Source organism: Brassica napus, chromosome C6 (assembly GCF_020379485.1).
Source record: "Brassica napus cultivar Da-Ae chromosome C6, Da-Ae, whole genome shotgun sequence".
NCBI lineage: Eukaryota > Viridiplantae > Streptophyta > Magnoliopsida > Brassicales > Brassicaceae > Brassica > Brassica napus.
In genome coordinates this window covers 29,637,975-29,649,668 of record NC_063449.1, presented here as the reverse complement: position 1 = coordinate 29,649,668, position 11,694 = coordinate 29,637,975, and the positions used below count along the sequence as shown (strand labels likewise).

The window sequence follows — 11,694 nt, the reverse complement described above, 5'->3', positions numbered from 1 at the left end:
CTGTAAACTGGATTCATCATACTCTCTTTGTTTTGGTAAATATATTGGAGGAAAAAAATGTCATGTTAATACAAGATGTCCAACTCTCAAATCTATAGAAGAGATTTACTGTATAGAGGTATTTGACTTTGAAGTATTCTTCATTTTGTTGATCATAGCCTCTCGTTTTAGAGTTTAAGTGTTGGATGCTACAATACAGTGAGTGCTTCATGTATCATAAAAAGACATCAAAAGCTGTATGTATATTCTAGCAGGTAAAGAGAGATTCTTAATCCATTATAGCTTCTCCACAAACGGAGAAGATGTAAGTATGTAACATGGCTTATATTTATTTACGGATTTACAGCTTCTTCGTTACTACCTGTGATGGTAAAAGGTAGGGGATTAATAACTCAGATGTTCCTTTCGCCGCTTTTATATCATAACCCTTGTAGGTATACATACTTCCATCCCAAGTGTTGGACCAGAGCAAGAGAACTCCTGAGTTCCTGACTAACAACATCAATCAGAAACTTGCGATGTACGTTGGGCTTCAAAAGTTCATCTAAAAAGCCCAATAACCACTCGAGCTTAAAAAAAAGTTGCAACCAAAAAAATGCACCAGCCGGGAATCGAACCCGGGTCTGTACCGTGGCAGGGTACTATTCTACCACTAGACCACTGGTGCTTCACGTTTCAACAAGAAACCTAAACTAATATCTTCCAAAACATAGCTTTCGTGTAAGTTTATCCATAATCAAGGAGGTCTCCTCTCCTAGGTCTTCATCAGAATTGAAAGCAAATCAATAGAGAAATCAGCAAAGCTCCACGATCATAACAAGTAGAGAGATTGATTTATTCGAATTCCAAGCGAAACCCTCTTTATAGATTTTGCTTACGTATCTTCTGTCTCCGGTTAAAAAAGAGTTGAAGGAGGAGCGATGAGGAAAGAGGAGAATAATTATCATACAGATAATAAAAGTCGGGTGGATCCGAATCTTCCGAAATGGGTCTGCCAAAAATGTCACCACTCACTCACCATCGTCGGCGTCGATTCCTACGCCGGCAAGTTCTTCAACGATTCCCCTCCTTCCGGTTTGCCCCCTTCTTCCCTCTCTCTCGTGTTTTCAACATAACTTTCTATTTTTCTATGGAATCCTTTTCAGACTTATAAAGAGTCTCAGAATCAGACAGAACTGTGTGTAATGAAATTTTAGATATGCCTTATCTTGTCCTACTGACTTGTGTTATAAAATAGTTGTTACACAGGCTCTTCCATCCATGGAGCTCTAATAGATTAGAAATTACTACTATGAAACTATTAGGCTTATAGAGAGTTTCAGAATCAGACAAGACAAGACTTGTGTGCAGGGATGTTAAAATGGGCTTGTCCTACCCATTTACGTCCAAGCCCGTTTAATTTTCGTGTCCATATAAAGTCCATTTACTTAACAATATTAAACGGGCTTCGTCGGGTTTGTCCACTTGTGTCCATTTAATAAACGGGTTTTGATAAAAATAACTGGACAGCCCATTAAGTTCATTTAATTTTTTTTTCTCTTCAACCTAATCTATCGTCGTCGTTCTTCCTCCTTCTTCACCTCCTTGGCTCTTTGCCTCCTTACGAAAGATCAAACTGCTCCAAATGAGTTTCTGATTCGAATCATGAAGCTTCTAGGGTTTCGATTTGTCTTCTAGAGTCGTTGTTCTTCACCTCCTTGCCTCCTTTCATCTCGTCACGAGATTCCCGAGATTCCCGTGTCTTCTACTTCTTCTTCTTCACTCTCTCCAGCTCGTGTTTCCTCGTATCATACAATCAAGGTTCGTTTCAAACTGATTTCATAAGTGTTCTTTCAATTAATTTGTGGGTTTGTTTAAAAATGGTTTGATTTGTGAACAGGTTTCACGGACATATGCAAAGGAGTCTCAAAAATTGCAACCAAAGCTGAGATTAAAAGTGGTATGTGATTCTTTTTTTTCACTGAGTGATCATTTGACTACAATATGTGTATGGAAACAAGAACATAACCGATAACCAACATGATTAACTATGTTTTGTATGAACATCTTCTTCGCTGTGACCGTGTGAGTTAGCTTCTATGGGTTTTGTCAAGTTTTTCGTTAGCTAAAGAGTCATTGTGTAGACAAATACTATAAAGATGTATTTGGACAGAAGACTCGTATTGTAGACATATACTTTCGTTAATCCAAGACTAGTGAAGTTTTTTTACTTTGTATCCATACGCTATGCTTTATTTGTTCCTGTTTTTGAATGGTTGCCAACTTACCATCTTCTCTCAAATTTTGATAGTCCCTTGCAGCCACTAATAATTAAATATGTTTCTTTCTTTTTTTGCAGAGATGGACTATGATACTGTGCACACAATGGCGCTTCTTGAAGCTCAACGTGAATACATGGACATGAATGATGAAGATGCTGAATTTGATATAGATGAAGAAATGGCAGAAACAGAAACAGAAGCAGAAGCAGAAGTTCAGTGTGAACCACAAGCCACTGCATCAACACAAGCAGCGAAACCTCAACGTAAGCGTCGAAAAACCTCACTTGTTTGGAAAGATTTTGTACTAGTGGGGGTAGAAGAGGATGGAAAAGAAAGGGCTAAGTGCATTCATTGTGAAGACCGTTTTATTTTATGACTATATTTTTCTTATAACTAATTCATATTATACTTTGTAGGTGCCATTGAAGATCTCTTTGATGAAAATGAAGATGTTGGAAAGAAAGCAAGTAATTATGGAGTGGAGTCTTCAGCATCAAAAGATTGATATGTTTGCTGGAACAAAAGTACATAGTTTTCTGGTTCTGTTTTACATCAGTTTATAATTTTTTTGATGAAAATATATAATATGTTATGTTTTGAACATGGACAGATCCTGGTAGACGTTCAAGAAGGAAAAGAGTAACTTATGGACACTTAGTGTGAAGTGTGAACTTTATTTTTCAATTATGTTGTGACTGTGATTTGTAAACTTTGAATTTTTAGTTGAAGCAAAACAATGTAAGGTTCTGGATTCATATTTTATTTGACAGGTATTTAACAGGTTTCATCGAAAAGAAATGCTATGATATAAATAGATCATGTTCATTTTTTTTTAAGTAAACGGGCTTGAAACGAGTTTGAAACGAATTTAGTGTTAAATGGGCTTCACATAAATGGGTTCTAAATGGGTCTGATTTAAACGGGCTTTAAATGGACATCTATTAAACGGGTTTGGACGTATACGGGCTTGGACGTAAATGGGCCGGTAAGCCCGTTTTAACATCCCTACTTGTGTGTAATGAGTCTAACTTAGTTTGAGTAAAAGCTTGCTCATCATAATTTGCCTTGTTTAGAAGTTACTGCTATGAAATTATTTGACATATTTTGAGTTTCAGAATCAGACAGAACTGTGTATATGTCTTCTTGTCCTAATATGACTTGTGTTATAAATAATTGTTACATAGTCTCTTCCATCCATGGAGCTAATAGACTATAAATTACTGCTCTGAAAATATTAGACTTATAAAGAGTCTCGGAATCAGACAAGACCTGTGTGTAATGAGTCTGTCTTACTTAGAAAAAGCTTGCCTCGTTATAACTGCCTAGATTAGAAGTTACTGCTATGAAATTTTCATACTTATAAAGAGTCCCAGATTTAGACAAACTTGCGTGTAATGGATTTGTAGATATATACCTTTTTGTCCTAATTACTTTTTTTTTTTAAATGAATGTAATTGTTACATCCAGCAGCAACGCAAGGCTCTTTAATCCATGGAGCCAACAGTGTTCTTGGTTCAACACGCATGGACAAGAGCTTTGCATTTTAGGCTGGATGTAACAATTACATTACTTGTGTGTAATGAAATTGTAGATATGCCTTCTTGTCCTAATGACTTGTGTTATATAAAAAAACTAATGAAATTGTTACATCCAGCAGCAATGCAAGGGTCTTCCATCCATGGAGCCAATAGTGTTCTTGGTTCAACACGCATGGATAACTCTTTTGTTGTTCTACCTCGACACAAGCCTCAAGCTCAGGGCATTCCTCCACGTCCTCGTGGGGCTTCTTCTCCTCAGCCTCACGATGCAACCCACTGTGGGAAGGCGATGGAAGAATCGTTTGTTGTCGTGGATAAGTCTGAGTCAGCTTCTGATTCAGGAGCCGCTTCTCAAAATACGTTGTCGTCGCTTGAAGTGGGCCAGAATGGTCCGTTGCATTCGAATACTTCTGGATTTAATACGACTATCAATGTCTTAAACCGTGCATTCGATATTGCAAGAACTCAGACACAGGTATGATGCTGTGAAGCTTTGGCTTTTCGCTGATTGCTGATTGTATCTTAATTTCTGATTATTTTTTTGGTTCTCTAAGGTTGAACAGCCATTGTGTCTGGAATGTATGAGGGTATTGTCTGATAAACTTGAAAAGGAAGTCGAGGATGTGACGAGAGACGTGGAAGCATACGAAGCATGCGTCCAACGGTTAGAAGGAGAGACGCAAGATGTTCTTAGTGAAGCTGATTTTCTCAGGGAAAAGAGGAAGGTAAATATTTTCAGTTTCCAGCATATTGTTCAACTCTAATATGAATTGCATGTAATGATAAGAGTAATAAATGCTTTTGTTTGTTTTGTCCTGCTCTACTTAGATTGAAGAAGAAGAAAGAAAGCTTGTTGCAGCTATAGAAGAATCTGCGAGACAAAATGCTGAGGTTAACCGTCAACTGAAGGAGCTTGAGTCTAAGGGAAATCGCTTTAACGAACTTGAAGATCGGTAAAGCTCTCTCACTGGTCTTCTGTTGGCAAAGGATACATCTTCAATGCTCTCTTTTTGATTTTCTCACATGTTTTTAATTATTTTTCTGTGTCTTTGTTATAGGTATTGGCAAGAGTTCAACAATTTCCAGTGTCAACTTATAGCTCATCAGGTGCGTTGCTGCTGATACTCTTACGTTTCTCCCTCATATCACTAAATGATGCTTTGATTTTTGGAGAGTGATACTCTTAGGTTTCTCTCGCTTATTTCATTAAATGATGCTTTAGAGGAGTTTGGAGAGTCCAAAGCTTTCATTCCCTCACAAATTCTCGATAAACAATCCTCTTTCATTGTTTGGTATTAGTTTTAGGAGCTGTTGGTTAGGTTTATTTTATCAGCATAGTACTTGTTTTCTTAGTATTAGTGCTAAGAATATGTGTTTGAAAACAGGAAGAGAGAGATGCAATCTTGGCGAAGATCGAAGTCTCACAAGCACATTTAGAGTTATTAAACAAGACAAATGTACTGATTGATGCCTTCCCCATACGGTACGATGGAGATTTTGGTACAATCAACAATTTTCGACTTGGGAGACTCCCTAAAGCACCGGTAAGCATTGCAACTTTCTGTGTATTTGATGTCCATTACCTCTTCCTGCTCATATAAAATCTAAAACTACATGACGCGTTATCAGGTTGAGTGGGACGAGATCAATGCTGCTTGGGGACAAGCCTGTCTTCTCCTCCACACCATGTGTAACTACTTCCGGCCAAAGTTTCAGTATCCTTGTTAACACCCTATAATCATTTTTTTTTTTCTGTGTGTGTTTGATACTATTTACTGTAAATGAAGTTTATCCTTAACCAGATCCTTTTCTAAGATGCCGAGTCAAAATACAGCCAATGGGAAGTTATCCTAGAATTGTGGACAGCACCAACAGCACTTATGAGCTGTAAGTAATTCCCAATATGTGTGTTGTTTATCTTTCTTCAGCAATTTTACTAAAAAAAAGTGTGATGATGATCTTCAGGTTTGGTCCTGTAAACTTGTTTTGGAGCACCAGATACGATAAAGCCATGACGTTGTATCTGTTATGTCTTAAAGATTTTGCTGATTTCGCAAACGCAAAGGATCAAGAGAACAATATCCCACCAGAGAAATGCCTCAAACTCCCATTCAAGTAAGTCCACTCCACACTCTCGTCACCAAAACCTTAGGAGTTTCATCTTCTTGAGAAACCTCAACAGTGGCCTATCTTGTGTTGTTAATGGGTTACAAACCAGAAGCACTTATATGATGTAATCTTTTTTCGCAGAATCGAAAATGACAAAGTGGAGTCATATTCAATAACGCAGAGCTTTAACAAGCAAGAGAACTGGACCAAAGCACTGAAGTATACTCTTTGCAACCTGAAATGGGCTCTGTATTGGTTCGTTGGGAACACTAATTTCCAGCCTCTCTCTGCAACGGTCTCTTTGCCTTCTGATGTTTCAGCGGCTGGTTCCTTGTACGCCAAGCGTGGTCCTGGTTCTAATAACCCGTCTGGTAAAAACTCAAGAAACTCATGAGGAGATTCGAAATGAAACTAGAGACTTTGTGTGATGAAGCATTTGCTGTTATAACATCGAATAATAAGAAACCCTGATGCTTATAACTTATTGTACAGTCACTTTTACATTGTGTGTAATATTATATAACCCTGTTAGTTTGTTAATTTTCTAGCTTTGTGTGAATACAAGTCAATTGTTAATATTAGTTTTAAGAGTTCAAAAAGTGTGTCACCTCATCTAGCAGAAGGAGAAGCAACATGGATGGGGTCTCTTTGCAAGGAGAAGTATTCAAGAAGGAGAAATGGTATTTAGTTTACGCCGCAATATTCATGATTTTAATGGCTAAACTGAATGTGATGTGCGTCTTTAAGGAAGTACTGAATAGCAAAATTCTTGTGCAGATCATCGAGTACCGTGGGGTGAAAGTTAGGAGAAGTGTTGCAGATCTGAGAGAGGCAAACTATCGTGCTCAAGGCAAAGATTGTTATGTAAGTTGAGATTACTTGCTCACATTCATCGTTATCCCCGCTGCTTCTGATGGTCAATTTAATTTTTCTTAAAAACGCAGCTGTTCAAGATAAGCGAAGAGATAGTGATTGATGCCACAAACTCTGGAAACATAGCCCGATTGATCAACCATTCGGTAAAGTTTCCCTACACACTAAGACTAAAACCTAGTACTAGTAGTAACTAAACACTAACGATGCTCATTGTCTTGTTGTGCAGTGTATGCCGAATTGCTATGCACGTATTGTGAGTATAGGCGATGGAGAAGAGAACAGAATCGTCCTCATTGCAAAGACTAATGTTTCACCAGGCGAAGAGCTTACGTAACACTTGTTTCTTCCAGCTTCATCTTCCCATATAATTCATATTTCTCTTAAATTCTTGACCTTGACCATGAAAACTGATTCTCTCTACAGGTATGATTATCTCTTTGAGGTTGATGAATCTGAAGAAATCAAAGTGCCTTGCCTTTGCAGAGCTCCTAACTGCCGCAAATTCATGAACTGAAGTGCGAAATCATTCTTGCAACGATTGTAGCTGCGGCTGCTTCATGCTGACTTCTTTACAGTTGATACTTGATTCATTGGTTAGGCCGCCGTTCAATTGTATGTCCGCCGGTTACCTTTCCCGGTCTAGCAATTTTGTAAATGTTTAGGATTTAAACAACCCCATAGGCCACACACATGAAGACTTTACACATTTGATTTTTAATCTACAGGTCATCAAAAGTGTTGATATCTTTTCATGTTTTACATAAATATTGTTTCTTAATTTCTATAAATCAAAGTCGAATTTTTACTAGACTGATAATAGTATAGCTTGGGACTTGGGAGGAATCTTCTCGGTTTAGTTTCCGTCTGTTGATGGTAAACCGTACTGACTCTTGAGAGGTGGGCCCAGAAAGTTTGTTACAGGGTCAGAAACGTCATTTCCAATTCAAAATTTTCAAAATTCGCTTTGTCCCCTCCGCGGGTATATACTCACTAGTCTGTAAGAAGCGATTCAGAGCAGAAACAATATTTGAATCAATTTTTTTTTTGTTTTGCTTAATTAGTGAGATACTGAGTGAGCAGAGATAGAGGGAAGATGAAGACGAGATCCAGTGATGTACAAGGAGCTAACAGAGGGAAGAGGAAAGCTCCAGAGGGAGACGAAAATGGCAGAGGAAAGCGACGATCGGTGCAGAGCGACGAACAGAAGAGGGCTCCTCAGATAGGCGATTACGGTAGAGGGAAGAAACGTTTGGCACCGAGCAACGAACAGAAGAAGGGGAAGAAGATCCTGAGAGGAATCCGTAGCTGTGTATCTCCTCGGTGCTCTGCTTCTTCTACTCACCGTCCCAGCTTCTTCTGGTACTTTCTTCCTCTCTAGATTGATCTGATCGCGGATAGTTTGCTATGCGAGTTCGACCTGAGCTCCGCTTTGATTTCGAAATGTTTGCAAGGCGTTTAATCTGACTGTGTTGTATAGATCTAGGATATAGAACTCGATCAATCATCTTCGGTAACTTCTGGAACTGAAAGCTCGTAATCAACTGGATTGCATGAGAAACCGATGTTAATATCGATTATTGTTTGCGACTGGGTGTGTGGTTAACGATCGATCGTAATTTGAATCCAGCTACAACGAAGAGGAATTTGAAAACCGATTGCTATAACTCCTCGGATTTCGAATCAGGAGGATCCGTAGATCTAAGTCTCTTTGCGTCAGATTCGTGAGTCTATTCTTATTATTTTTTCTCTGCCGATTCAGGTTTGAGCAAGACGCATGGACATACATATCGAGGTTTCTGGATGGCAAATCGCTGGTGATGCTGGGAGCAACAAGCAAATGGTTTCACAAGACCGTAATGGAGGAGTCTATTTGGAGGTTTGCTTGCTTGCGTGATCTTCAGGTGCCGAGGCCGTTTCCAGTTTCTTCTAGCTGGAACAAGATATATGCTTCTGCTTTTGGTAACAATTATTATACACAATACACATCAAAAAGGAAGAATATAACTTATATAGTAATGGGCAATGCAGATGGGAGTCACTCTTACTTGTTCCATCAGAAGGAAAAGCATATTGGTCAGTCCCTGAATTTGATTCATCAATACTTTCTTAGTCATGTTAATTTGGATGTGAAGCCATATGGCAATTCTCTGGCTCTCAAAGTAGTCCATTTGCTGAGCACAGCTTCATTTTATCTGGTTTTGACACTGTCATTACAGACTGGATGCGTATTGGTGCCTTTACTCTTGATTCTCGAATGTCACTCCTGACTGAGAGTTTGAGTGGCCAACTGAAAGTCCCAAGGGTTCAAGGCACCATAGAACAGATGCTGCAATCCACTGGTTCATGTATCATAAAAGACATCAAAAGCGGTATCTGGATTGCAGGTAAGGCATCATAGGTTCTGGAACTTGTTCATAAACGAAGAAGATGTAACATGGATTTTCTTATTTACAGATTTACAGCTTGTTCGTTGCCCTGTCTGTGACCTCAGTACCTGTGATGGTAAAAGGCCATTATCAACTCAAATAAATTAGAATTTAATGTTAATGTATCAGTCTTTGCAGTGAAGAAGTTGCAGACTAAGAGTTTTCTGTTTTTCACTGTGTAGGAACAATGCAAACACTTGATACTAGGCACATTGAACTGTTCCTGAATGAAGAATACAAAGATGGAAGCTGGGACTACAATCTCATCGGATCTCATAAGTTACAGAAAGACACAAGTGCAGCTTGTGGAGCCATATTTGATCTCAAACACGTTAAGGCATCTGCATCCTCAGGTAAGTTCATGCCCAGTTACACTTCTTATCTTATGTTCCTTTTATTCTCTCCTTTGACTCTGGTCCACAACTTTCTCATGAATTGAAATCTTTATAGGCATCCTCCACCTCAAGTCTTGGACCGGAGAGCCAGACGATTCCCAACCCAAAGCATTTATCACAACCCACGCAGTTGCTGTTCACACAAGGTTACAGAAAAACGAAGGTATTACATATATGTCTATATCAATTTGCATAATCAACCATCTTTATGAAGAACACACAATTATAACTCTTCACATATCTAAATGCAGGAATCCTTGTGAAGTATCAGACGATGAAAGCAGGAACTGATGGTGACATTGTTGCCATCAGAATCTCCCAACAGCTACTCTGAGTTCCTGTTCACAGTGTGTTATCAAGGTCACACAATAGAGCCTTTAGTATATCTCTGGTATGCAAATCATTTTACTCTTCGGTAAGATAAAACTCTACTTCATTATATGACTTTACAGTATATGTTGCAAGAATATCCTGAGAGGTTATTGAACTTGTTGTCTACAAAACTTACGCACCAACTTATATATACATGTGTACGCTATCCTTTGATATTTTCCATTAAGTACAAGTAGTTATAGTGAGTATATCTTATTCACCATCACTAATGGCGTTCTCAAAACAGTTCCGTCTCCTTCTCTTCTTCTTCCTCCCTCTCATAGATGCCTCCGAACACAAAAGGCTGCGCCACTGTTACTTAAAACAATGGATAACGAGATAATGCAGATGGGATTCACTCTTACTTATTCCATCACAAGGAAAAGCATATTGCTCACTCAATCTCTGTAAACTGGTTTCATCATGGTCTCTTTTGTTTTGGTAACTATATTGGAGAAAAAAGTCATGTTAATATAAGATGTCAAGTTCTATGGCAACTCTCTGAGTCTAGAATGGATTTATTATCACATCCTCTAGCTTATCTGCTTTTAGTGCCGTAATCGTCTTAAGAGTTTGAGTAATCAACTGAAAGATATCAAGAGCGGTTTTGATAACAGGTAAGAAGTATTTCTCATTCATCATAGCTTGTCTACAAACGAAGAAGATGTAATATGGCTTAGCTTATTCACAGATTTTTACAGCTTCTTTGTTTCCCTGTCACTGACCTAGAGTACCTGTGATGGTAGAAGGGGGCTTAATAACTCAGATGTTCTTTTCTCCTCTTTAAATCAGTCTCATAGGTGTATTACTTCCATCCCAAGTCTTGGACCAGAGCCAGTATCTACTCCTGACAAAGCATCAATCAGGAACTGCTGATGGTGGGCTTCAAAAGGTATATAAAGTCCAATAATTAAAATAACCTTATAATAAACTCAAGTTAAAAAAATGTTGAAACGTAAAAGAGATGCACCAGCCGGGAATATAAAGTCCAATAATTAAAATAAACTTATAATAAACTCAAGTTAAAAAAATGTTGAAACGTAAAAAAGATGCACAAGCCGGAATTGAACCCGGGTCTGTACCGTGGCAGAGTACTATTCTACCACTAGACCACTGGTGCTTCTGTAAGTGTAACACATTTAAAATATTATCAATACTATAAAACATAGCTTTCGTGTAAGTTTATCCATAATCAAGGAGGTCTCCTCTCCTAGTCTTCATCAGAATTGAAAGCAAATCAATCGGAAGTCACACCATAGAAAAATCAGCAAAGCTCCACGATCATTAACCAGTAGAGAGACAGATTTGTATATATGTCTTCTTGTCCTAATATGACTTGTGTTATAAATAATTGTTACATAGGCTCTTCAATCCATAGAGCTACCAGGGTTCAAGCAATTGCTTAGTTTAGAAGTTACTGCTATGAAATTATTAGACTTAAAAAAACTAATGTAATTGTTACATCCAGCAAGTCAAGGCTCTTCCATCCATGGAGCCAACAGTGTTGCCTTGATTCAACATAGCCTTTTCTGTTTTTGTCTGGAATCCTTTTCAGACTTATAAAGAGTTTCAGAATCAGACAGAACTGTGTGTAATGAACTTTTGATATGCCTTATCTTTTCCTAGTGACTTGTGTTATAACATAGTTGTTACACAGGCTCTTCCTTCCATGTAGCTAATAGATTAGAAATTACTACTATGAAACTATTAGGCTTAT

The 11,694-nt window shown here is 38.2% G+C and overlaps 2 protein-coding genes and 1 non-coding gene across 4 annotated transcripts; 2 read left to right on the top strand and 1 right to left on the bottom strand.

Moving 5' to 3' along the window:
* Nucleotides 1-596: 596 nt before the first annotated feature.
* Nucleotides 597-667, bottom strand: TRNAG-GCC. The gene has a single exon. It is a non-coding gene; the product is annotated as a tRNA-Gly (tRNA).
* Nucleotides 668-741: 74 nt separating this feature from the next.
* LOC125588660 (beclin-1-like protein) lies at nt 742-6,448 on the top strand. Of its 2 annotated transcripts, none has more exons than XM_048760285.1 (10): nt 742-1,074; nt 3,916-4,274; nt 4,354-4,524; nt 4,628-4,752; nt 4,858-4,906; nt 5,185-5,343; nt 5,429-5,514; nt 5,615-5,686; nt 5,765-5,914; nt 6,050-6,448. In XM_048760285.1, exons 1-10 carry the CDS (start codon nt 921-923, stop codon nt 6,300-6,302), a joined length of 1,578 nt encoding a protein of 525 aa, XP_048616242.1. In that variant the 5' UTR covers nt 742-920; the 3' UTR covers nt 6,303-6,448. The 2 variants fall into 2 exon arrangements, with proteins under 2 accessions (XP_048616242.1, XP_048616243.1); XM_048760286.1 differs by having other exon boundaries at nt 743-1,074; nt 3,919-4,274.
* Nucleotides 6,449-7,833: 1,385 nt separating this feature from the next.
* LOC125588664 (probable F-box protein At3g61730) lies at nt 7,834-10,153 on the top strand. Its single transcript, XM_048760296.1, has 8 exons — nt 7,834-8,143; nt 8,544-8,743; nt 8,813-8,857; nt 9,001-9,168; nt 9,239-9,286; nt 9,393-9,563; nt 9,661-9,768; nt 9,857-10,153. The coding sequence occupies exons 1-8, from the start codon at nt 7,878-7,880 to the stop codon at nt 9,937-9,939; spliced, it is 1,089 nt and encodes a 362-aa protein (XP_048616253.1). The 5' UTR covers nt 7,834-7,877; the 3' UTR covers nt 9,940-10,153.
* The last annotated feature ends 1,541 nt before the right edge of the window (nt 10,154-11,694 follow it).